Source organism: Perca flavescens, chromosome 4 (genome assembly GCF_004354835.1).
Source record: "Perca flavescens isolate YP-PL-M2 chromosome 4, PFLA_1.0, whole genome shotgun sequence".
NCBI lineage: Eukaryota > Metazoa > Chordata > Actinopteri > Perciformes > Percidae > Perca > Perca flavescens.
Genome location: NC_041334.1, coordinates 19,152,492 through 19,180,345, shown reverse-complemented (window position 1 = coordinate 19,180,345; position 27,854 = coordinate 19,152,492). Strand labels below are relative to the sequence as shown.

Here is a 27,854-nt window from a genome sequence, read left to right as displayed (position 1 = left end):
CACTGAAGTAAATCATATGATTGACAGCTAGTAATTTCCTCACAACGGCCTACAATTCCCATCAACCCTTTCGGCAGAATTGTCGTAACCAGCCGTTGCCAACAACTTCAAGCAGCCCATTCGGAGCCTGTCAGCGGTGTGTCGCCTGGTAGTGCCGCTTCTTCCTTTGGCCTGAGAACTGGAAACATGCTGTCCTTCGCCCTGAGACAACTCACACGGGTACGTGTGTCATAAAGTACTGTCAACGTGTCATTGATTCCGTAACGGTCTGAGTTAGCGCATCTGTACGGCCAAACTGTTCGCTAGCTTAACGTCAGTAACGTTACTAAAGTCGAGGGGGTTTAACTAAATTGCACACGTGTGCTTGAGCAATTGTCACCAAGTCGAAGAATATTTTCGCCAGTTAACCGCTAACTATCTTTTCTGTCTTGTTCATATTGCATTTTTGACATCTTGGTGGTTGTTAGTTAGCTGATAAGCTAGCAGGCTAGCATTCAGTGTATGTTAGCTACATGGCTGCAACTGCGTCCACGTAATGATGCAACAGCGACTGCTCTGTTTCATCATCAACTGCAAGAACGAAAACTTTCAACGTAACTAGCTACCTCACTAGACTAGCTAGTTAAGGTATTGTAACGACCGGCAGGATGCCGTTGTGTTGACTGTTCTGCACTGCAGTTCAAAGGATCATGGGACTATGTTATTAACGGTTCCTGTCCTGTGTGTGGAAAAGATGTTCTGTTAGTATTTTCGTTATGCATTTATGTAACCTGGGTTTTAGTCTTGATTTAGTGTTCATGTTTATTTACATTTAATAAATATTACATTTACTACATTTGAGGTGAAAAGCCATTTAAATATATATAAAATGTATCACAAAGTTCTTCACAGAATCCACACAAAGCGATAAGTCGCTTTGCAATTTAAAAACAAACACTCAAAAGTAACATCTTTCACACAAACAGAAAACAGGAGCTGAAAAACGCTGTTATTTTACAGTAAGGAAACATCAGAGGCAGGATTAAAAATAAATACAATTTCCAACCATTTCTATGATACTAACATACACAGAGAAGTAAAACAGGCTTAAATACATAAATACATAGACAGATAAATAAATAGATGGATAAATAAAGCAAAATTTAAAGCCAGACTAAAAATATAGGATTTAGTTTGCTTTTAAACATATCAACATTCTCTGCTGCCCTCAGCTCCTCAGGAAGACTAGCTATAGTAATAGGAGGATGCCTTGCCATAGGTTTTTGTTTTGACTTTAGGGATAATAGAAAGGCCACTACCAGACGACCTGAGGATTCTAGAGTGTTTATAGGCTATAAGCAAATCTGTTAAATATATAGCCTGGTGCCATGACCATAATAGCTTTATAAACCAATAAAATGACCTTAAAATCAATTATGAAGCTAATCTATTTAGCTTTCTGCTTTGAGATAATTATGTATTTTCATCAAAACAAGTCATTGTTTCAGCATTGTCAGCAGATTCTTGAATGTTGAAGTATTTATTACTTTAGGGTAGCTGCAAGGATAATGTAAGCTTAATTTTCCTGATGTGGATTTAATCTTAATTTATATGGTGAATCTAAGCTCAAAGGTCCACTTACCTTTTACTCTCAGTTGCCAGTTTATTAGGTAGCTTAAACTAATGATCAAACTCTAATATTCAATCTACTTTCATTCATACCAATTGGTTTGAAACGTTTCAGTATAACCCATTACAATTCAACAGCAACACAGACCGCAGCTAGCAAAATGACCATTGAGTTAAAAGAACACCTCTCTAAACCAGATCCAACTAAATCTGAACATTATAATCTTCATGTATTTATTGTAGAGTTGTAAATATTTCCTTTTATTTTAATTTGTTAATGTGCAGTATTAATAATTTTTTATTTAACCTTATATGCATCACAAAGATGTGCTTAAGTACAGGACTACATTACAATGTACAGTGGATTCTATTATTCTGGTAACTTATTATTATTATTATTATTATTATTATTATTATTATTATTATTATTATTATTATCTTCCAGTTATTAATAGTTGCCCAGTGATCTAATTTAAGAGATAAAGTTTTGTAATTTTACAGCTTTTTTTTATTCAAACAAGTTGTTTGATTAGTTGAGACATTGGGGTGACCAAGGTGTTGGGGAAAAAAAATAAAGTTGGTTGAGGGCTATTAATATACTAATTTTGAACTTTATGAAGTGACCCATTTTGAGATGGTGTGAATTTCATGTAGTTTCTCAGAAACAACTAGGCTATGGCAACTTTGTGCCAAAATCTTGTGGCATGTATTCAGACCTAGTTTTATAAGTCACTGTCAGTGTGTTTTGAAGTTACCTTAAACTAATTGATTCACATGCTTGCATGCTTTTCCTATTGGTGGTAATTGGTTAAGTGTGCATCTTCATTGAGTTTCCAAAGGACTCACAAGACTTTAATTTCTTTTTAGTTTAGGCATGCAGTGTCCTCACATGATCTGTGTGTGAGAGAGAAGCTATGTTTTCATCGACCCGTTTTTATCCGAATTAAGTGATATCGAATGAAAAATGCCTTATGGAAACAGTAAAATCCGATTGAATTTCATGAATATCGACTCAAAGAAAATACGCTCAGTCTCATCAGGTTTTCTCTTGATCGATATATACGGCTTATGCGATAAACGCTGATAGAAACGTTATTTGCTGAATAAATAATGAATTGCGATTAAGTTTTAGGTCATTTTATGGTTGCAACCCGCAATAAAACGAAGAAGTTTCAGTTCATTTCCGCCCAGTATTTCCCCTCTGTTTGCACACATGACAGGTGTCAACAAAAACAGATGTAAGTGGACAAACGAGGAGACAACATACTTTTTTAATTTAATTTACCAGAAAAATATAACAGCTATTTTAGATAGCAAAAATCTAAGAAACGCCATCATTTATCAGGAGCTCGCGAAGGAAATGACCAACAAAGGTTACGACAGGGACATTCTAAAAACGATTAACGTGAAAAAGCTTAACGTGGTTTAATGTATATAAACGACGATCAATCATCACCAGATTTATCATGGTCATATCTTGTCATGAACACTTACGCCTGTCAAAAAAACTAAATCAAAATCCAACGATTATAGAAGTTATCTCACGTTGTTTTCTTCATCAGTGGCCATATGGCGAGGAAAAAGCTTAACGTGGTTTAATGTACCAAAACAATGATCAATCATCACCAAATTTCTCTCTCATATTACCCATCATAACCACGGAAAACTGTCAAATAATCTAACCCAATGTCCAATTATTATGGACGTTATCTGACATAAAGCGTTTCTGCTTCAGGGCAGCGGAGCGGCTGGGGGTTGACTCTCCACGGTTCTCATTGGCTAAGTCCTAATGTGAAAAAGCTTAACGTGGTTTAATGTACCTAAACAACGATCAATCATCACCAAAAAAAATCCTCTTCTATATTGCTCATCATAACCACTTAAAACGGTCAAATCTAACCCAATGTCCAAATATTATGGATGTTATCTGACACATTAACGTGAGATAACTTCTATAATCGTTGGATTTCGATTTATTTTTTTTGACAGGCTTAAGTGTTTGTGACAAGATATGACCATGATACATCTGGTGATGATTGATCGTTGTTTAGATATTAAACCACGTTAAGCTTTTTCACGTTAAGCGTTTTAGAATGTCCCTTACGACAAGCCGTGGGACGTCCTGCGGCGTAAATGGAAGGCGCTCAAACAGCGATAGGCTACACGGCTCAAAAAAGAGAGTTGTCTCGCAGCGGTGCCGGAGGGAAAATATAAGGCAAGTTCCACCTTTTTGATGAGCTGGATCAGATCCTCAGCCAAAGGCCCATCGGAGCTTATAGCTTGGCTTCTAATATTAACAACAACAACGGTCTAGCAAAACTTTGTTCGCAAAAGTTCGCTTGAATCTTGTGCGATTCAGTGCAAAAATGAATGGAAACACCTTAAAATGTCTCAAATCAATTCGATATACCAATTTAATCGCAAAACAACATGTGAAGTCATTACGCACAGGTTTTTATTCGCTTTAAAGCTGTTTGATGGAAACACACTTTCACCAGCTTTATTCGCATGAGTTTTTTTACCGAACTTCAAATAATTCGATTGAAAAGTGGATGGAAACTTAGCGGGCGACTGAAGTTCTTGTGCAGTTATTTCTTGTTGCGGTTTGTTAGTCTTCTGCTACTGCTTGATAATGTTTTACTGGTATGACCTAAATCTAGGCCTGCTACAACTAGACAGCTAGGTAAGTCAATTTGCCTGTGATGTAACCAAGAAACTCGATCAATTTACAATGTTAGGTTGATTTGGAAAGTTGCATTTTTTTATCCACGAAAAGGATCTGGGCAATATATCGATATTATGATATGAGACTAGATATCGTCTTAGATATCGTAATATGGCATAAGTGTTGTCTTTTCCTGGTTTTAAAGGCTGCCTTACAGTAAAGTAATGACTTGCCTTTACCCACTTAGTCATTATATCCACATTACTGATGATTATTTATCAAAAATCTCATTGTGTAAATATTTTATGAAAGCATCAATAGTCAACGCTACAATATCGTTGCGTTATCAATATCGAGGTATTTGGTCAAAAATATCGTCATATTTGATTTTCTCCATATCACCCAGCCCTATTACACAGTATGAATCTTTGGTTATGTTGCGTACAATCACAATTCAGAGTAACTTACAAAATATAAATGAAAATATGTGTGATTGCATACATACAGTGATGCCTCTGCTCCATTACATGATGTCAAAATCCATACTAAAAGTACTCCTATGTTTCCGTGCTGTGTACTGAAAGATTAGAGATTTGTTTTGCAGGGGTTTTTTTTTTTTTTTCTTTTTTCTTGAGAAGTCCTGCAGCCCTTTGGTCCATAACTCCTACTTGCCATGCTTTCGTTTGAAGTTCTGAGGAAAAGATTTACTGCTGCTTTTCCAACTTTTCTTAAAAGTTACAGTCAACAGAGGTTGACTCATTTGGAAATGACATGCTGCTTTTCCAAAAAAAAAACATTTTTGTTTATACAGTATGTTGCTAACATGAACCAACAGAGTGGTATTGGTGCATTCAGTATTACCCAGCAATACACGTGGATGTTTTTTTTTTATTTTTTTACCTTTTTTAAATTGGCTCAGAAATAGTTTGCAGTGACACCCTAAACACAGCCTGTCTGCTTCATCACCTCCCACACCAAAACCACTACAATACCAATTTAATGCTTTTGTACTCATCAGATTTTGACAAAGACTAACACTGTCCCAGCTTAGTTATTCTTTAGCTCTTTGAATTTAGTTTTATTCTTTTAACAGGAGCACATATGTTTCTGCCCGGTTTCGTGGCTTCATCAATATTTTTTTCATCAGCAATGCTTATAAGTTGCTTGGAGCTACTCTTATTCCATTAAAGATGACTTCCCTAAAAAAAAAAAAGGAAATCAAGTGTTACACATGTAAAACACATCAAACAAATAAACATCGGTCAGTGTCTTGGGGATATCTAACACTAGTGCAACTACCTCATGCGTGTTTTAAGCCGTTTTGCTTTTGTTTGCTTTCATCTTTATGAATACAAAAACCACACAAGTCTTCTGCATCCAAATAAAACATAGGTATGTGAGTTTTTCAAAGGATAACTGCATTAAATAAACCATCATTTTACTTAAAACAATGCCAAACACATGCTGGTTCAGGCTTCTTAAATGTGAGGATGTGCTGCTTTTCATATTGCTTTTCATATTGGATTTCTGGGTGATTCTATGGGGATTATAGGATAGGCAAAAATAAGCCTTTGCTTCAGCCTATTCCTTTTTCGGCTACGGTGGAAATAATTGTTTCTTTCATGTATGTTAACCAAAATTAAATAATTCATCATATCTTTGTAAATCGAATATTTAACTATGGGAAAGGTCACATTTGGCCATGGGAAATTATACCAGGCATTTTGCACTAGTTTGACATTTTATTGACAAAATTATAAATTAACTAATAAAATCGGCAGATTAATTGATAATGATAATCAGTAGTTGCAACAGCCCAAGTTAAGTCAAGTTTGCAACACCTGCCAGACAGCCCTTTCCATTTTCTTTAGATTTACTCTAAATTGAAAACCAACATTAACTGATTTACTCTCCTGTTACTGGTGATATGAAAATAAAGGACGTTTTATGACTGATTTAGCCATATTTGGGTGGCCTGAACAAGATTTTACAATGCAGGAAAACCCAGTTACCGGTAAGTATTTCTCTTTTTGATTTGGCAAACTGTGGCCTTGACAGGACTGGACGATGAGAGGGTTGTTGGCACAGGCGCACCGCGACGATGCCAACAGTACAATCCACAGCATGTATCTAGAATCTGAGGCACCAGGAAGCCCAGTGTAGAACTCTTTCACTATCATCACTATCACCACAAGAAGTGTTGTGGAAAGATTACAGCATAAATGTATTGTTTCACCGCCTACACCTCCTGAAGATTGGCTTTGTCGGCAGAATCGCTTAAGCCTCTGATTGTCACCCTAAAAACCCCTTTGACCCAAATAGAGTGGAGTTGCCAAGGGCTCAGCCTCCGTCCCTTCACGCCTCTTCACCCCATCCAAATTTTTCAGTCTAGTGTTATCTAGACTGAATCACAGGGCAATTTGTAACGGACTGCCCTGCTATTAGTTAGTGACAGGGAAAGAGGCAACTATGTGTCAGACTGACGGATGCTGCTGCCCTGTTGACACTTCTTCTCTCTAACCTTACATATCTTCTTTTTTTCTTCTTCTTCACTGTTTCTTCTCTTTTGTCCCGTCTGTTTTGCTTCTGTTACCTGGCTGATTGTTGTTTGGTATAGCCACTGGTGGACAGCAGTCATCTGTAAAATTGACTCGCCTCAGGAGCTGCTTCAGGAAATGGGCAAAAATATCACAGAACTTTGATTAATGAAATGATTTTCTTCCTCCCTTTTTCTTCTCCGCCATTGGTCTTTGGGCACAGATGTTTTACAGGAACGGTTTAACTGCCAACAGTTACCTTATCATTGTCATGCAGTGCATCTGTGACTCTGCCATTATCTCAATCAATCAATTTTTATTTGTGTAATGTAATCCTTCTCATGCTTGGCGCCCAGGTTGATGTGGCCTGTCCCTCCCCTTTTCTTACAGCACAGTTTTCATCAAGTTCACCTTCAAACGACACCATCATCTGTCGCCTAAAAATAGTCCCACTGTGACACATTTGGTGCTTGTATCTTGGCTCTCACTTGGATCAGTTTATCTTGTGTTTATTAATTAATCTTCCGTAATGATCAGGGCTGGGAAATGAGGCAGGAAAGCACAGAGGCAGACCACAGGGACTGACCTGTGTGGTTTGTTTAAGGCCAGTGCTGGCCTGTTTGGATGCAATGGAAGTGATATAGATGACAAGGTGAACTAATAAAAACGCCCCATGAGGGCTACTTGGGGGAGCGTGCTTAGCAGCGTAAGGTGACAAGACAGGTACAGGACGAGGATGGGAAAAGCAAAGCAGCGGTGAGGAGGAGGGAGAGGCACTCCTGTCTTTTCTGTCGTCAGTAGCGCTATAACCATGGCTTGTGTTGGGTTTTTCTGCCACTGCTTTCCTTGGCCTTGGTGTGTCCCAGCAAAAGCGCAGACAGCGAAGGACAGTTCCCGTCAAGATTTAATGACCCGTGTGATTTTTCAGCGAGAAACTTGTCCTCAGAGGCAGCCCAACCTGTCTCCCCAGGCTCTAAGCTCTTCCAGAGCTCTTTTTTTACCACCAACACTGCCATCGGTGACAAAAGGCCAAAGACTGTTGGAAATCAGCCATTAATGTGCCAGTTGGCTCCCCTGGTGTGTCACCCACTGCCCCCTCTGCCACCCTGGGGAGCAGATGAAGAAGTGGAGAGTAGAGCGAGTAGAGTAACTATCTGCAAGCTGTTCCTCAGGATGAAGTCCTCTTATTAACAATTTTTATTTTACAAAAGATGTTTAATTATGAATCTATGAAAACTATTTCTGCCCAACATTAACATTCTTGAATTTTTATCCTAAAATGTGGAAAAGCTACAGAGTTTGGTTCTTTGCTAGATTTAGGCCCCGTCCACACGTACCAAAACGATCTTTTTTTTTTTACCCGTCTTCCCTGGATTCGTTTCAAGAATTGTTGCGTCCAAACGAATCCACTTGCAAATGACTCAATACGCTACTTCATATGCCAGGCCTATAGGCGGCGCTGTTTCTGCTACAGAAATTCACAAAAAAACGGAGAAGAAGAGCATAGTCACTTCCACTTCCCATCATAACCATATAACATGACTAGCTAGATTATAATTTTCTCTTAATACATCCGTGGACTAAAATAACTTCCACCACTGCTAATTTTATAAAGGCCGCCACAAGAAAATGTCTGTTTACGTTGTATAATGTGCTGTTGGATTGCTTTTTATTTTGCATGATTGCAGCGCGCTAGCAGCGAGCTAACGTTAGCGCGCTAGCAGCGAGCTAACGTTAGCGCGCTAACGTTCGCTAGCTCTAACATCGGCAGTCAAACAAACCTCAATGATCCATGAATCGTGTCTTTTTAATAATCTATACCTTTTTCTTGCAGTAGCCTTTCTACAATAAGCCGTGGTAAAAGTTACTATAATCCGTTCAAGGAGTTGATAAGCAGACAGATTAGCTAGCTAGTTGATAAGTTATCTACTTCCACTTTATAAACAGATAGCCATAGCAGTTAACGTTACTTCGCTGCTGGAGCGGTCAGCTACTTTAGCGATGTTTAACGTTGGCTACATAACGTTAGCAATATATCTTGTGTAGAAAGTCCAGAGGGAAGGGTCAGGGAGCAGAGAGACAGTATTTAGATGAAGTCAGTTGGTTTGACCATGGAGATGGGACATGCTCGCTTAGCTTCACCGCAGTTGGGTGTGCGTCAGCGGCCGTGGGAGAGGGTGTAAAAGAGGGGTGTGGCGATGACATCATCAATACGGATCCGTATTCACCATCCATACGAAGCCAAACGAGAGCCGTTTTCGGATTTTTTCACCCTGAGACCTGGTTTAAAAAAAGTGCGTTTTCAGGCAGTGCGTTTGCAGGATTCGTCTGGACGGTCGGCCAAAACGTGCATTTGCACAAAAAAACGTTTCCGTGTGGACGGCCCCTTAGAGTGCAAAAAAGACTGCACAAGATGAAGTACCCAAACATTTTTACACCACATGGAAAAGGCATAAATTGCGTTTTTTTTTTCTTTCCATATGGGTGTCCTTAACGAGTGCTGAGCATTGTGTTAATTACTTTTTAATGGTGCTATTAAAGGGGGTTGTCCCTCATAGCCCAGCACACCTGTACAGATTATAACTATAGGTTAGCAGTGGTGGGATTGATCTCAACACAGAGTCATCATCATATTGTTGATTAAATGATGGGAGAGAGTCAATTTGTTCCGAATGCAATCAACCTGTCAGGGATTTGTATCTTCTATTTTCTGAGGGTTCTCCCACACAGTGCCCTCCCTGTTGATTGGGGATTATAAAGGGAAGGCATAGTGCATACAAGTACCAAGATTTAAGCCAGTGTAGGATTCATGTTTAACTTAAAAAAAGAGACTGATAATTGTATGGACTCTGCACACTCGCATGATCACGCATTGCAGCAGCAGTAGAACTCGCCATTCCCCAGTCAAGATTAGATAAGCAGGAAGTGCTGAATCTGTTCTCTATATGCCTCCTTTGGTACACTGAGGCTGTAAAAGTCAGTCCCTCAGTTTGTAGAAGTGCTGATAGAGGCATAATTGAACAACCATGCCGATTATTGATATCGTGCAAATACACCAGCTTCTAATTATTCTGGGCTACAAATTGGAGTGCATGAGGAACAGAGGAGGGGACTTGAAATTTTGTATAGGACAAAATATGTAAAATGATCAAGTATATTCTGTAGAAAAAAAATGCTTCATGTAACATGTCTCTTAATTACATTCTGGTCCCTCTTTATGAGTGAAGCCCCCAGTTTAATCTTCATAGATAATGTAACTCCAAAATGCATGTATTAATGTTTTTCCTCTTCTACACACCCACATTTAATATTTTTTCACTTGCTAAAATCAAATCAAAAACCTTGCAGCTGCAACACATACTGCAGTCCTATTCTTTTACTGTACTTCTATCAAAGTTATGGCAAATTGCAGTGCAGTAGTAAGATTTTTGTTAAATAGCTAAATCTGTAGGATGAAAAATAAAATCTTCCCAAACCATGGCAACTTATGTCAGTCCTCACGAGATCCATTTCAGTGCAATGATCCAGTATTAGAGAATGTGTTTAGGATAACTATATCTGTACAAAACTAAAAGATCCTTTTTTTTTTTCTCTCCCTCATCATACCCTCCAACACTGCAACTTTTCTTCTGCTCATAGCCACTGTGCCAGCGAGCCTCAGTTCATCTCAGTGTACGTGGCCAGCAGTCCCACGCTGCCAACCATACAGTGGATGAAGATCGTCCGTGGACGGGCCAGGAAAGCCTGGCTCAGGACGACCCTGAGATGTGGGATCTGCTGCTAAAGGAGAAGGATAGGCAGTGCCGCGGCTTGGAGCTCATTGCATCTGAGGTAAAATATCTTTCACCGATGATTTTTTTTATTTTGGTTTAATTCTACTAAATCTTATTCTACTTAATTGAACAGTTTACAGAGAGATGGGAAGAATGGGCTGCAAAGGAAGGGGGTTGACATAAAAAGTTCTCAGACCTTATTATAAACCTAATGTGGGATGTCAGGATAACTTTGTGTGCAGCTTATTGAATGTTTAAATCAAAACTGTCTTCCTCAAGACATTTTCTGTTTTTAGTTGCTTGCTAGGCCAGTGAAACTGCGACCTTCTGGCTCAAACATACAAATAATAAAACATATGAACTCTGACAAGCTTTTTTTTTTTTTTTTTAAATACAACGGATTCATATCAAGCTATGGCTAAACATGAAAACGTCCACAGGATACAGTGCTTTCTTTAAGTAAGAATAGCTCAGTTGTTACAGAAACATTTGGGTTACTCTTTGTTTTCATTCCAAGGCTGAATGGTGTGAAATGGAAACTTTTACTATTCAAAAGAGCCGAAAAGGTTTTATCTTGTATTGTTCTTTCTCCTGTTTTTCGCCACAGTAGTTGTTCAGTAGAGTATATCGGCCCCCTCTCTACACAAAGCCTGACCGCTCTAGTGTGAGATAAAGCTGATATCTTCATTCCACCTCCTCCCTCTCACTCTACAAGCCACATCACAGCACAGGCATTCCTTGAATAAAAGACATATACATTTTAACACACACACTGCAAGACACTGAAGCAAATGCATTTGCTTTTGTAATATATGCACAGTTGTCATAATGAAAGAGGGATGCAGGAGAGAGCTTTCACAGGAGCTGTTATCTCCCTTGATCTCCTCTTGGCTTCTAGGTGAAGCGTTAGCACACACACACACACACACACACACCCCTCAACTAGGGAGAGAGTGTGGAGACTAACTGTACCTTTTGTTTTTGTGTATGTTTTGTGTTTATTACTGCCCAATGTGATACTATACAGTGTATACAATAGTGTTGTGTCAGGCCATACCAAAGCAGTACAGTATCCATAGTTAGTTATATATAGTTGTCATTTTAATGTATTGTTTTGACATGATAGAGCTACATACAGTAGGCTTACTATAGAATTATATTTTATGCTTTCCCTTAATATTTTTTATAATTTGCCATACTGTAAATGTTTGTATAATATCTCTGGGGAGAGGAGAGCAGTGGCCTGTGGCTCTGTTGTGGCAGGAAGGTTTTCAGAGAGGATGCAGCATGAACAAAATCCTTACTCCTCAAAAAAGCAATGGAGAAAATCTCAGGAGTAGAAATTCAAAGAGAGTTATTATGTAAAAGCTGTAGGTGGAAAATGACAATTACTGTGTAAGATTAACAACAGTTAGTAGGAATTTGGGCTGCGACATACAATTATTTTCATCATTGATCAATCTACAGATTATTTTCTTAATTAAATAATTTGTTCATGTAAAAAAAATCTGTGAAAAATACAATTTCCTATAGTCGAGCTTGTTTTTTTAGCCAACAGTCCAAAACCTAAAGATATTTAGATATAATATTACAAAGACAAACTGAAAATCCTTACATTTGAGAAGCTTGAACAAAGTATTTTTTGGTATTTTTGCTTAAATTATGACATAATGAAATAGTTAAGCAAATTATTAATGAAAATTGGTCTAGCTCTAATGTAGAAAATCCAGTCCAGTAAAATGAATGAAAAGAATAAGTCTGTCAATGAATGAGTCCAATATCAGTTACTGGTATTGTATATTTAACAGAAATATTTAACATGTCTGTTTTAACTTCCAGCACACAGACAAGATATAAAGTAAAACTTTTAGGGGATAATTATGCTCCTTTTGCAGCAAACCATACTCACTAAAATGTGTTTTTCTTGGAAAATGCATTGCAAAGTGATTTTAAAAAAAGGCCACACCAATGTATCTCAGCATGTGCAGAAAAGTTTATTACATTATCTTGTATCCCCCAGCAGCGGGGCGATAAGCATTGTGAAGTGCAGAATGTTAGTCAATTGAAGTCCATAGGTTCAATACTGTAATGATTGCCTTTAGCTGGAGGGGGATTTCTCACTATCACTTAACAGACTTTAATTTGCCGTCCTTGTCCCTTCTGTCCACTCGCACCATTGATCTGAGTGTGTGTGTGTGTGTGTGTTTGCTTGTGTGTGTTCTCACCACAGAATTTCTGCAGTCGAGCAGCTCTGGAAGCTCTGGGCTCCTGTCTGAACAACAAATACTCTGAAGGCTACCCAGGGAGAAGGTGAGTGTGTTTATTCAGCCACACCCCAGCTTATTAATACTGTTGATATTCTCCGCTTTAGGATATTTGTTACAGACATGCACACATAAACGCACACATATAGAGTGTTCTCTAGCTTGCCCTGTAATAGTACATGCCAACCACACAGCAAATAATCCACAGCTTTTGCTTAGCCAAAGACGATTCCTGAGGGAATACATTGGAAGAATTCAGTGCCCACCTTTATGGTGAATGAAAGGCTCGATCCGACGAAGTAGGTCAGTGAATCAAATCGAAGCATTGACGGCAATGCTGCTGCCACTTCTGCCGTTGTTTACCTTCTTCTTCTAGTCCGTAGAAAGGGCAGCGTCGGTAGCCTTTGCTCATTAGCGCCACCGCTGTTCAGGAGAAGACTGCAGCTAGTGTTGCGACCACCAGCGCAGGTATAAATAGTCACGGCGATCTCATGATGTCACATTTGTATGCGCCAGCTGGGCTGCGTCCAGTATGTAACGGCTTTCAGGCGCGCTAGCAAAGCAGACAGCCAGACAGCCTCTGCTACCGCGAGCGTTTTTTATTTTTTTTTAATTCGAATATTAATTTTCACCTTCGAAATTCGTTTTTTTTTTAAAACTATTCGAATATATATTCGAATTTAGAATATTTGTTGACAGCCCTAGTAACAGCAGTGGTGGGCCGTGTATTTTACACCTGGGCCTTCAGTACTATCCTACAGCAATTAAACAACCTTTGAATAACCTCACCATGACACTACAACATTATCGTGTGGAATAAAGTGCTTTAACACAAGGCTCAACACCTAGAGAGTTTCAATACACTATTGCAGAGACAAAAATACACGGTGACTGAAGCCATCACTTTCACAGTATGGCAGGGTGCTGCGTCACATATAATCCAAATGAATGTAATTACCAAAGAAACAACCGGTCACATTTATTGATACGACGACCACAAAACGATCAAAAACACAAATAACACAATCGGCGATCAACAGGCTTCCCCATAAATCCCAGCCGAGCTGCTGGGGATCAACAACACACAGGCCACCACGCGCGCACAAAGGCATAGCAACCACTGACACTCAAACCTTCAACACCAGCAGCAAACAATCTAAAGCAAGCAGTAATAGCTAGTAAAATTATTTTGCTAAAATTCAGAAAAATCCATTAAACTTACCAAAAGCTGTTCATCATTTGAAGCAAAAGTACATCCTCCTAACTTTACATCTAAAACTCTAAATGAACTTAAACTAACGTTACTGCTACGGTTCTGTGATGCTAGCTAGTCTGGCTTCTTGGCTACCGTATACTAACTGGTCTGAAAAATGCAGACGTAGTTGGGTAGCTGTCAAAGAATACGCCCAAAAGGGCAAACTCGAAATTTGATTGGCTAAAGAATATGACAATCAACAACATTGTCTCCTATTTGCTTAAACAGCAGAGGGATTCACTCGAATTTTCGATTTTTCACATTAATAATATAAAGCAGCTATAGGCAATGATATTGTATGTACAGTATATCAAATGACAGTGTGAAAGGGCTCACTCGTAGTGATGAACCTACAGAAGCTGCTCAGCACCAAACATCAGATAAACAAGTTTAGTGACTAGCTGGTGAACATAGTGGAGCATTTAGTAGCTAAAAAGCTAGATATTTCCCTCAGGAGTTGGTAGAAATCAAGAACTGAACTAAAAGAAAGTGAATATTGGACTTGCATTCACCAGTTGGCCAGAATCACGACTCCAACTCCATGTCAACTTAAAAGGTAATATGTAAATGTTGTGTTCATGACTTGTTTTTGCTGCCCCCAAGTAGCCAAGCCCCCGCTTTGCAGGAGTGATTCATCTGTTGCTAAATGGGCTATGGATGTCGTTTTCTTTCATCCATGCTCTCAGATACTATGGTGGAGCAGAAGTGGTCGACCAAATTGAGCTGCTGTGTCAGAAACGAGCCTTGGAGGCCTTTGACCTGGACCCAGCTCTGTGGGGTGTCAACGTCCAGCCGTACTCTGGCTCACCCGCTAACTTTGCGGTCTACACCGCCGTGCTCAACCCCCATGACCGCATCATGGGCCTGGACCTGCCCGACGGAGGACAGTGAGTAGTCACTGCTTTTTTTCCTAACTTGACCTGTACCCTGTCACTTACGTTTTTTCTTTCTTACCCTCCCTCTTCTCTGAGCTGCTCCAGTTTCTTTCTTTGTCTACACTAGTGTCATTTGCACCCAAAAAATCAAGTTGTTTACATTTTAATGTAACCAAATGTTTTTTTCTTCCTGCTGTTTACATCTTCCTCTTTTTCACCCCAGTCTGACCCATGGCTACATGTCGGATGTGAAGAGGATCTCAGCAACCTCAATCTATTTTGAGTCCATGCCTTACAAGCTAAATGTAAGTAGAGACGCCTTCTACTAATCCTGTTTGCTTATGTGCCCCCACAGGGATGACACAAGGCATTATGGGTAGGGAATCAGTGTCTAACGCAACAAAACTTTAGCCCAACAATTGCTTGCTGGCATGTGACAGAGGTGCATAAACGCAGGTGTTTTGGTTGATTATAATGGCCTCTTCACTCACAATGCAACCATACAGTCCCTTTAGTTTAGTATAATACATAAAACATTTAATGTGTTTTTTTTTTTTCTACCAGCATTTAAGTTCTGTACAACCACGGTCCCTCAGATGTGGGTGCATTGTATATTAGTGTATAGCATTTTATTCCTGGGGTCATAGTTGTGTGCTGGTGTTGGTAGCGGCTGATGGATGGCCATGAGAGTCTGCATGTCCAGACCTGCTGATGTATGGGTAGGCAGGACCCCTCTGCGAGAGAGATAATGGGAAATCGACAGGCTGGCCAGCACCACTGGCTCTGTCTTCACAATCAGCAGCTTGATGGAGTGAGGGGGCATCCATAGATGTGCTCTGGAGATGGGAGATTATCACGTTGTCTAAATAAAGCTTTCCCTCCTCCTTTTCTCTATTCTTTTTCTTGTCTGTGTCTCCCTTATTCTCCATCCTTTTCTGTCTCTCACTTTGTTTTTCTGCTCCATCCTGCTCTCTTTCTCTCTCCTTTTATTGTTTCTCTTCTCTGATGCTTGGGGGAAGAGTACAGGGGTGAAACTGGAGGTTAAGGCACAAGACACACTGGTTATTGACCGTTGCAGTCTGACTCCATTTCATGTGACTCAGATATACATCCTCTGAACAATGGATTGTCTAACATAGAACACCACTCAAAGGTTTGGACACGTTTTCTCATTCACTTGAATGGGAAAACATGTCTAAACTTTTGACTGGTACTGTACATCCATCTCGAAATTGCTTATGTCAATGAAAAGAGCCGATAAAGTCTCCAAACCAACCTCTGATCTGTTCCGCCTCATCACACCAGTTGAGTAGATCCCTGAAAGGTTGAATTAGGATAAGTAGGGGTGCATTACTGCAATTGCTCCATCTTCTTCGTTGACATGAGTTTAGGTGAAATGTCTCTCTTCGATAAATTCCTTCCCCTTTTTAAGGTAGCCAAAGTACTTCAAATGAGCTTCAAGTGGAAGAAATATCTCTTCCATGTTTATGTTTGCTCTTGATCCTCAAGATATATGACAACTTTTTTTTTTTCATCCTCTCATGTAACTTTTTTTTTTTTTTCCCTCCTGACCCTTACTCTCCCTCTAATATTCTCATATTCATCCTCTACTCCGTTCCTTCCTCTCGGTCTCTTTTTTTTCTCTCTTCAATTTGTCTCCCTCTTCGTTTCTCTGCAGACTGCAACAGGACTCATAGACTATGACCAGATGGAGATGACGGCCAAGCTGTTCCGGCCCAAGCTCATCATCGCTGGCACCAGTGCCTATGCCCGCCTCATTGACTACGCCCGAATCAAGAAGGTGCATGGAGAACTCACTGTATTCAAAAGTGTGTGTGTGTGTCCGTGTCCGTGTGTGTGTGTGTGTCCGTGTGTGTGTATGTGTGTCCGTGAGTGTGTGTGTGTGTGTCCGTGTGTGTGTCTGTGTGTCCGTGTGTGTGTCCGTGTCCTCTTACTTAAAACTCAGTCAACCTTTTTCCCTGGACTGTCACACACGCACACCTGCTCCTCTTACTGATAGGTTAGACCCATCCAGAATCACACCCAACCATATCTTTGCTAATTTCTGTACCACTGTCTGCTCTAAATTAGGGATGGCGAAAACTAAAAATTTTCTTGACCGGTCACCGAGCCTCATTAACCGGTTGCGGTTAACCATTTAGTTTAAAATATGCTACGCTATTTGAAATAACAGCCATTTCGAGCCGCGCCTGCAATTTCTCAACTCTGTCGCATCTCTCTCTCTCACACACACACACACACACACACACACACACACACACACACACACACACACACACACACACCGCCCCGACACCGCCCTTCCACTCACGTCACATTTTTTAAATCCCCTACAGCTCGAAACAAGTCCCGCAAATGCGGCGCAGAGGAGCTTGTATGTAATCGGAGGACAAATGGCTCCTTAGTTTCGAAATAGTTTGGGTACAAGCCAGGTGATCGCGTTTAAAATAAAGTCGTTTGTCTAGCGTTAGAAGCTCATTAGAAACATTGCCGCGGCTCATTTGAGAAAATGACAGCTCCAAAGAGACGCCGCTTTAGTTTGAGTGTAGTGCTAACAATAATAAAGAAAGATGATGATCATCATCACCTTATCTGTTACCACTGAAATGCAGATGTAATGTGTTTCCAAATATAAGCCCATCTTATGCGGAATATTGCCTAATAGACTGCTACAGGATACAACCAATGGATAAAACAGGCACCTTCAGAATGCGTAAAACAGGCGATTAGGCCTAACAAAATTAATTATTTGGTTCCGGTTTCCGACCGACCCTGTCAATTAATGTGCGACCCAAATTTATTTTATGAGCTTGGGGAAGAAAAGATACTAATTAAACAAATACACAAATAAAAAGTTTAAGGCGAACTATAATTACATTTTTGTACAGCACTCTTGCGATGCAATATGCCCGTTTTCCTCCAGCACTGCTGGAAGAGGACCCGATGTCGCCGCAGCGGCACTTAACGTTGCCGTGTCCAGTTTTAGGGCAGCGGCAGCGTGAGGACGGCGCCTTCAACCGGCCCTCACCGGCCACGGCGGCCAGCTACAGCGCTACTGCGCCGCCGGGGAGCTTTAACACGTTAAACAGGGCAGATGAAACCACTCATGAACTATATGTTGTGTTTAATGTCTTTCAAGAGGATGGCAACGTAGCAAGCAAACCCGATCAAATGAAAGGTAAATCCCCTTTAGAGTGCTCTAACGTTATTGCAAGTCCCTGGGGCTCAATGGAGGTGGCTAACAGCAGTGAAGCTAATGACAACTTCACAACACAATTCATTTGGATACAAGCGTTTCATTATGGAAGATAGATGTGATTCTGAACAGCGATGCGCACACACACACACACACACACACACACACACACACACACACACACACACACACACACACACACACACACACACACACACACACGACAGCGATAGCAAAATAGCTAAAGCTTATACATTATTTACTACCGCTGGCGCAGATGAACTAACGGTACACTTGTTAACTGTAAGAAGCCTACAATAAACCCTCCATGATTAAAGAGTCAATATTTATCAAAACCCACCTACCTGTTCTACAGGCAAATTTAAACATGTAGAAACCGATATTTCAGTCTGCTCTTCATGCGCTGTCCACTCTTGTTCACCGCACGGTGCAAACAAAGCTCTACTCGGCAAATAGCGACTTTACAAACAAGCTAAAATGAAAGATGTCCGTTTATAGTCTGTTTCTTAGTTTGCAACGAATCTTGATTTTTGGACAAACTCTTGTAAACGTAGCTGCTGTCTAAACGAACCATCCTCTCCGCTGGAGCGGTAAACCTGTGGCTGTATTATAAGACCAAAACAAATATGGCTACTTAATATGCACGTGAATTACATGTTTTCAATTTATTAAACAACAACTGTACATGTAGTAACAGGTAGGCTATGTTATGAAAATATTGAGTATCCATCGCTACTGTAAAGGAAAAAAAAAATCCTACTTATCCCTTGGTGTCACTGGGAAAAAAATAAAATAAATTCCCTATCGACCCATGACCTCAACAGACAACAAACTGGAACCAAACCATTTTTTTTTTTATGCCTTATGAAAAATTTTGCGTGAGGGATTATTTCATTTCACAAAAAAAAAATATTGGAATGAGATGGCTAACTGTAGTAGCGTTTATTCCAATATCTATAATTGCCTAATTTAGAGATCACTTTTTTTTTTTTTTAACCGACTAACAATAATTTACCACTCATTGGTTAACATCCCTACACTAAATACCGAGCATTCACTTTCAAACTTAACATATCCACATGCAAATCAATGTTTAGGGTCTTGCACTCAACAATATAGATGCTTTCTCTTGCCTACTCATCCGAACTGAACATGAATACACGCACTGACTCGCGCGTACACAGCAGCAACTTTTAACTACACACTTCACTGCTCTCTTTGGCAGTGCATAAGGGGCCCCTTTATCCGTTTTGTTATACCCACCCGCTGATTCACTTCATTCACTCCATGACTGCTTCCCTTTGTTGCAGAGCCCCACTTTAGCTAGTACCATCAGATGGAGTGCCCTACCATTACAGAGCTGTGTTTTTATTAAGCACCATAACTACTTTGCCACTAGGCCTGAAGTGGGGCCATATTTCCCCCTGGAATGTTTCTGTGGAACTGTTCACGGTTTTATGGCAGAATCAACTGAGCTCCTCTCCAGATTTTCAGTGTTGTATTACCTAGATTGGAGCAAGTTTCTTCTTTTTTTTTTAAATCTGAAATTTGTTTCACTATTGGCGTTCATCAGCAACCGCGCATCACCCTCTTGTGTTCTTCCCCCCCCTCCAGTAACCCTGCCTTCTTTCCTGCTTTTTAATCTAATAAACATGTGCTGATCCAGTTTAGATATGAGAGGAAGGGAGATTGTCATGATAATGAATATTAATTGGAGCACTAAAAAGATTGTTTACTGCTCTGATCATTCGCCAGCAAGTCATTTGCATGTTAGCAAGCTATTTATTGTTTGTGCCTTTTTCAATAAATGCTGGCAAGAGACAGCAAGGATTTATTGAATTATGTTGTAATATTTCAGGCCTCTGAAGACTGCCAAAGAATGTAATAATACCACCTCCGATTTTAAATATGCCCTTTTGAGAAGATAGGTACTGCTTACAGATGTAGAGTTAGTCAAATCTTAACTGTGGGGGAAAATGTAAATGTATTGGTGGCAAAAGATTGTATCTCCTATTTATTATCTCACATTTCGACATATACAGAGTACAGTCAAATAAAATGCACAGCACAGTTGGTGCGAGGTTGTAGACTTATTGAATGCAATGGTTTAAGACAGCAATGACATGTTTTGGGGTCTTGTACCTAAAAAGTTAGAAATTGAAACATAATTTAATATCAAATGTACTGCCCCATGATATAACTTTCAATCCTAATTTTGTGTTTGTTCTCTCTTTTCCACCCTTATCGCCCTCAGCTGTGTACCAACATTAAGGCCTACATGCTAGCGGACATGGCCCATATCAGTGGCCTGGTGGCTGCCAAAGCCGTCCCCTCTCCCTTTGAACATGCTGATGTGGTCACATCTACCACACACAAATCCCTCCGAGGAGCCAGGTAAGAACTGGAGAAATTTCACTGAGCATCATGGAAATTACGAGTTATTTTTTTATTAATAGCAGTTATAGTATTTTGTTCCATGGGTGTGAGAAATCAAATCATCCCAAGGATGAAACCTTGTTGGGTTTTAGAGAAAAAATAAAATTGTAAAAAGGCTTTGTCAGTCAATTAGTCTATTTTGTCCAGGGCTGGCCTAATCTTCTATCGTAAGGGTGTTCGCTCAGTGGACAAGAAGGGGAAGGAGATCATGTATGAGCTGGAGGACAAGGTGAACTTCTCTGTGTTCCCCTCCCTGCAGGGCGGACCTCATAACCATGCCATCGCTGGTGTGGCTGTGGCACTCCGACAGGTCAGCACAACCGCCCAATTTCAATGCAAAAGTGACTTTATTTGTGTTAACGTAACATTGTATTACCTTGGTCTGCTATTTCCTAATAAGAAGTTTATAACTGGTGAGTCACATTTTACAGTGAAACACAATCTTAACTCTGAGATACCTTAGTTGGTGAAACTTGACTCAGAAACTTTTCCCCTACAGTAAGTTGTGCTAGACCACTATTGAAATCTATTAATCTCTATTAAAGCAAATGGAAAGGTGATGTCTCTTACTTGTACCAAAATATGTTTATATAGTAGAAAATTGTCTTCTCAATATTTCATGAATAATCTTTTGACCTCCAACTGAAAAAAGCAAACTTCTATCTAGTTCAACCTTTTATTGTGTGTCTGTGTGTGTGTGTCTGTGTGTCTGTCTGTGTGTGTGTGCGCGCGCCCAGGCTCAGTCTCCCATGTTCAAGGAGTATATCGACCAGGTACTACGAAATGCCAAGTCTATGGCTACAGCTCTTCTCAACAAAGGCTACACCCTGGTATCAGGTAATCTAACTGGTGTTTAAAGTCAAGATGAAATGAAAAATGCCTTTTTAACCCTTTTAGATCACATCAAAATTATGAGTCCTTACATAAACTTGTACCAACCAATTTCTACCAATAATATCATGACAACCACCTGTCAATCAATCTTGAGATTGACCGCTCAAATAGATCAATTTGGAGTGGCTGTCACAGTTTTTTTTTATTCAATTTACTGTTTTTCAAGGACAGTTGGCTAGTTAGCTAGCTAGTTTGCTAATTCCACCATGCTTTAATGCTACATTGGTTACAGAAAATGAGCCAGCCAGCCAGGTGGCCAACTACAAAATACAGTACAGTACAGAAGCTAAACACTCCAACTTCTGTTTCACTGGGACTTTAAGCATTCTTTTTTTGTAATTTCACAGGGAAACACTGCCTCAGCAAAAAGAAACATAGAAAAACACACAACACAGTCAATAAAGAGAAATGTCCTGTCACAAAATGCAAATTACGTGGCAGAAAAAACCCAGAAAGGCATTTAAATTCATGATGTGCAAATAGGCTAATGTCAGTGTAGCTGCACTGTCAGTCAAGGAAATACCACCAGATGAAAGTGGTCACTTTCTGGTTGTGAGCGAATGCTTGAATCTTGTCCTGCATTTAATTTGCTGGCCTCAGCTTTATTTTGATGTATAGCCTTCAATTGATAACCTAAAAAATACAGTCTTGTCCTGTGCTTACACTGCATTGTGTGCATGCTCTCTTTTTTTAAATCTTTTTTTCTAGATGTTTGAGTAAAAGAAAAAAGGGTATTGTACGCTCAAGGGCTGTCCACACCAAGAACGATAACTATAAATATATAGTTTTAAAAATTGTTTTAACTCAACTGAGTGGTAAAGTCCACACCACAACTATAACGACGACCGTGGCAAACAATATCATTGGGATTGCTTTCAGAGCGATTTGATGAACGATAGAAACACTGACAGTCAATCATTATCCATCTGAATTTACACACTGCGCAGAGATTTGTTTCAAACACGTGATTAGTGGCGTGATGAGACTTTTCCACTCGGCGGGGCTACGATCCTAGATTTGTATATTTTCAAACATTAGTACTTTGAAAGTATTTCTCATGTCACAGAAACCACTGAGAGTGAATCTCGTGTTTTGGATGTTATCATACGGTCAGTGTTTTCGTTCCTGTGCTCTGCCCAAATCTGACGCCTGCCAGCCCGCTCTCCTCTCCTCTCTGTGGAGCTGTGTGCGCCACTGTTTCCTGGAGAAGGCAGTGGTGTCGGACATTCCTGTAATCGTACGTTGCAACAACTGCTGCATGTATTTTTAGCAGCTGAAGTTTGCGGTGCGTGCTTGACGCAGTGTGGATGCTCACATCGTTATAGGTAGTTATTGTTATCGTTCTTGGTATGGACGGCACTTTACAGTCAATAGGAAACTTGTAAAAAGGAATGAGTACTTGGTAACTAAGTTGCTTATATTAGCTAAAGGAAAATGTATAGAGTTATAATATGCACTCAGTTTCCAGTTTATTAGGTACATCTAGCAAAAACTAATGTCTGATACAACAGTCCTGCAATAAACCGTACCTTCATGAAGGTTAAAATGTTTGTTTTAGAGAGGGGTTGATTTAACTGTGTGATCATTTTGGAGGATGTAGTTTGATGTAGCCTACTTTATTGACACAAAAGGGTGGACAAAATAATAGAAACACCTCTCTGTAAAATGCAACACAGTTCAACAGCACCGTAAACTGCAGCCTCAGAAATGTTGTTAGACTGCTTTACTTTTAGCTAGGTGAACCTAATAAACTGAGAACTGAGTTTATATCTGGTGCTTATACTAAGCATACATTATACAAATACAAATGACCATAGTTTTAACTGTAAAAAAAATAAAAAAATGTTAGTGAATTTCCTGCTTTAGTTGCCTAGGGTAATTTGCACTTAAACATGATGGCAGTCAATTTTATTATCAGGATAAGTGATAATATTGTTTCCTATATAGATTTAATGGCATTGTACACCTGTCACCTTCACAGAGAGAGATTATTGAGCAAAAAGAGCAGGCACCTTCAGCTCTTGGTCTCCGAAAGAAGTAAAACTTGTATACATATACTGTACATATAACATAAATGCAGTGCTCAGATGAACAAAGCAGATATGCAGACAAACGCAAGAGAAAGGGGAAGATGTGAAGCATTGGGAGGCCCTGACAACGCACTAAACAGTAATTTGGCTTTGTCATTAACCACATTCAGTTTCATATCCTACAGCTAACAAATTACCCATGTTAAACTAAAGTTGAGGTGGTCTGATCAAAGGCTTAAAAGTGAAGCCTTCCTCTTCAAAGGTTTTTGCTAAGAATGCTTCGTATTTCAGGCGGGACTGACAACCACCTGGTCCTGGTTGACTTGCGGCCTAAGGGCATTGACGGGGCTCGGGCCGAGAGGGTGCTGGAGCTCGTGTCAATCACTGCCAATAAGAACACCTGCCCCGGGGACAAGAGCGCCCTGACTCCTGGTGGCCTTAGGCTAGGTAAGGAACAGCTTCACATTACACTACTTTCAGCTTGATTCAGACAAGGTCTTGTCATACTTTATTAAGGATATTATCAGAAACCACATAAAGAAAATGGTGCTGATTTGTATATTCAAAAACTTTAAAACCTTAAAACACCTTTAACTTTGTTAAGCTAATCAGTCTTGATATGTTGGTCAGCTGTTTTTGTGTTCCATATTTAGCGACAAGGTAATTTTTTTTTTTTTTTTTGGTTAAATTTACTTTGCACTTAGCATTCTCCTCACTCACTTTTTCAAAAAGGACTTTTGCATATGGAAATTAGTCAGCCACCATTAAGCCACAAGCACTGAGCAGATCATGATTAATTAAGTATGTTTGGGTTTTTAATCATCTGCCAGGAAGTTCAAGAGCTCCACATCTACACTGCCACATTTTCAGCATTGTCTTAAGGCTAGAAACTTCACCTAAAGCACAATGCACTGCACTAATTGCCTTCTCAATTGTTTATTTGATTGAAATTTGGACTGCACTGTAGCGACCAACCATAAACTGTAAAAAAAAAAAAAAAAAAAAAAAAAACTGTACAAAGGTAGGGATGCACTGAATCCAGGTTTTGGCCGAATATTGGGCTTTTTTTGATGGGGTTTGGTTTCTGGCGAACCTTCGAATTTTTTTCCACTGAACCGGAACCCACTACGCGCGCTACACTGGTGGACATTTGCGTATGAAACATCAGAAAGAATACAAGTTGTGCATGAAGGAATCTACAGACAGCAGCCAAAATGCAGCAACTTCAGGTACGGCAAAGATAGCCCGACACAGTTGTCATTCACGACGTTTCACCCCACTTTTATAATTCAAATAAGTAATAAAAACCATTCTATCAGAAAAAAATTAACATTTGAACAAACATCAGCGTGATCAGAACTAACTAAAATGACTGAACCAATCTTTGTAAAGAAATTATTTGAGGTTTACTAAGAGTTTGGCCATGTCCCATCTGCTAACCTGGAGGGGGTAGGATTTATGACCTATACTGCAGCCAGCCACCAGGGGGCAATCAAGATGTTTTGGCTTCACTTATATAGTCAATGCGTCATTAGCCATCAGCATCAATGTTGGTTTGACACATCTGGAGTCTGTGTAGATTCATTACTGACATTTAAAGAAGCTCCAGGGCTCTGTTTTTCCCCCCAAAGACCATACAGTTCCTTAATAAAATAAAACACAGGAAAATACATTAGTCAGTTTAAAAGCAATGGAAAAGCTGTAAAAGCAAAAGGAAGTGATTACCAGTCAAAACTTTGTATTTCAAGCTGCAGATTTTGTGTTCTTTTCCATCCCAGGTGCTCCAGCCTTGACATCCAGACAGTTCAAAGAAGCTGACTTCGTGCAAGTTGTCGAGTTCATGGATGAGGGCTTCAAGATTGCCTTGGACGTCAAGAAAAAGACAGGTTAGCTTACTGTGAGAGGCGAGACAGATTAATTAGTAATTGGCAAAAACATGGGCCTCCTTTTTTTGCTATTTGATTTATAAAACTTTAATTATTCGAAATGCAACAAAAGTACAATATGCTGCTTGTTAGGGGTGTGACGAGACACTCGCTCACGAGACAAGACGAGACACGAGATTGGGGTCACGAGAACGAGACGCGATCTTAACACTAATTTAAAGAAAACTTCAGTTAAGAAATATGACTGGGACAAATAGTCTTTACTCAGAGAACCAAGGTTACAAGCTAGGGGTGTGACGAGACGCTTACTCCACGAGACGAGACACATCACGAGGTTGGGTTCACGAGAACGAGACGAGATTTCTCGTCGAGGTGAAAAGTTGTCTCGTGAGGCGATGTGATGTCAGCGTGATGGAGCGTGGAATTACTATTGAAGATCCCCCTGCCACTTTTAAATCATTTGTGTGGCAACATTTTGGTTTTCCTGCGGAAATAATAAACAGCGAAAGAGTGACAGACAAGACGAACACAATATGTAAACATTGTAAGAAAAAATGCCGTATACCGCGGCTAACACGAGCACTATGCAAAAACACTTACAGCACCACCACAGCTGTCGCGGGTGCAGTAGTTAGTAGTACAGCATTTTTTTCTTACAATGTTTACATATTGTGTTCGTCTTGTCTGTGACTCTTTCACTCTTTTCACCTCGACGAGAAATCTCGTCACGTCACACCCTTACTGCTTGTTATATTAAATTGTTGGATACTGAACCATAAGTGGAAACAATAAAAGCCCAGTGGTGATTAAACAAAGGAAGCAAATGGCAATAAGAGAAAGCTAAGCATTTTCCTTTTTTTCTTCTTCTCTCCTTAAGGAAAACTCCAGGACTTCAAAAACTTCCTTCTTCAGGACCCAGAGACCATGGCTCGCATGGCCAACCTGCGCCACCGTGTTGAAGCTTTTGCCAGGCCCTTTCCCATGCCAGGCTTCCACGACCATTAAACCAAGCAATATAGAGTTTGTGGGGCCATAACGGCCAGGTGGCAGAAAGCTGGCCAAGGAGAGGGGAAAAATATCATGGTAGTGAAATGTGGTTAGTGCCTGTGAATCAGGATGATTCCCTTTTTTCCCAATCACATATGGGAAACCACTTTTTTTTTTTTTTAAATACTACTTTGCAGTAATCCATCAATCTGTTCTTGTAAAAACTTGAGGTAAAGAAACAATAAAATTTGACAGATTTTGTAGAGCCAAATAATCTATTTTCTATTGTATGTGTACAAATTTTTCTCAGTTGTCATCGTGCCATTTCTTAGTGACAAATGGCTCTCTGTGTCAGACTCTGTAACTTGATTTGTGCATAATTAGTTTTTATAATAAGATACGCTGAAAGGTCTTAATGCTGTAAAGAGTCTTAACTAATGTCTAATTTAGATTATTATATTCACATAGAGATGTGTGCATGATAGCTTTCTTTTCTGTTGAAATAAGATGAAATAAGGTACACAAGGAGGCTTCATGAAGTGAAGGGTTGTTCTGTCATACAGTGTTGTGTTGGCCTTTTAATATCTCTGGGGCAAGTTTAGTTGAAGATCAGAAATTAACCTAAAATGTTGTCAAAATATAATTTATGAAAGTTAGCCCTTTAATTTATTGATTTGTGCAACTTTAAAAGTCAGATTATACAGGAAATGGACTAATGTTAACCTCTTTTAATATACTATAGTCAATGAAGTCATAAAGCAACACTACAACCTGTGTTCAAAATAATGTTTACACTGAGAGATGTTTTTTAAAACAAAAATCAAATATAAGCTTCAGAAAGTGGAGTTTAATTTGTATTAGATTGCATTGCAAAAAAGATTTCCACCTCTATCTGAGGATGTTATCTTTTGACGCTGTTGTGCTTGCATCATCTTTTTTTCTTCCAGCATATCATGTCAGATTTGAATTGCTATATATTTTGTTATGAAAGATAAATAACCAAATGAAAAAAGTAACAGAAATGTCATTCTGGATTTTTTTTTTTTTTGTGTGTTTTACAAAGAGTATATACTTTTGTATGTATTTAAAAAAAAAAAGAATTAACTATGTAACAGCTAAATATCTTAAGGTTTCCAATACCAGCTGATTTGTTGTACTAGAAAGACTATAGTGCAGTCTGCCTGATTTCAGTGTCCTTTATTTCACCATGGTGTTCAATGATAGAAACTGTGAAGGAGCTTGATTAGAAAAACAAACCGATTCTTTTTTGTCTTATCTGGCTTACAGATTGGAGCTGTCATTATCACTGCATCAGTGAGGAAGCAAGATTTCCGTTTGTGAAATGATCATACGGCACAATAGAGAAAAGAGTGTTAGAAATAGTGTGGTTACTTTCTTACTTTGCA

At 39.5% G+C, this 27,854-nt stretch overlaps 1 protein-coding gene across 1 annotated transcript; it reads left to right on the top strand.

Annotated features, from left to right (window-relative positions):
- Positions 1–61: 61 nt before the first annotated feature.
- shmt2 (serine hydroxymethyltransferase 2 (mitochondrial)) lies at positions 62–27,854 on the top strand. Its single transcript, XM_028576386.1, has 12 exons — positions 62–219; positions 10,450–10,641; positions 12,814–12,893; positions 14,789–14,989; positions 15,201–15,282; positions 16,656–16,778; positions 20,470–20,609; positions 20,799–20,961; positions 21,389–21,488; positions 23,867–24,022; positions 25,354–25,461; positions 26,339–27,854. Exons 1-12 carry the CDS (start codon positions 187–189, stop codon positions 26,464–26,466), a joined length of 1,506 nt encoding a protein of 501 aa, XP_028432187.1. The 5' UTR covers positions 62–186; the 3' UTR covers positions 26,467–27,854.

Excerpts from the sequence above, each read along its gene's own strand:
- shmt2 (XM_028576386.1), top strand. The coding sequence starts at position 187 with ATGCTGTCCTTCGCCCTGAGACAACTCACACGG. Across the intron at positions 12,894-14,788 it reads GAAGGCTACCCAGGGAGAAG|ATACTATGGTGGAGCAGAAG; the intron begins GTGAGTGTGTTT and ends CCATGCTCTCAG. Across the intron at positions 25,462-26,338 it reads GGACGTCAAGAAAAAGACAG|GAAAACTCCAGGACTTCAAA; the intron begins GTTAGCTTACTG and ends TCTCTCCTTAAG.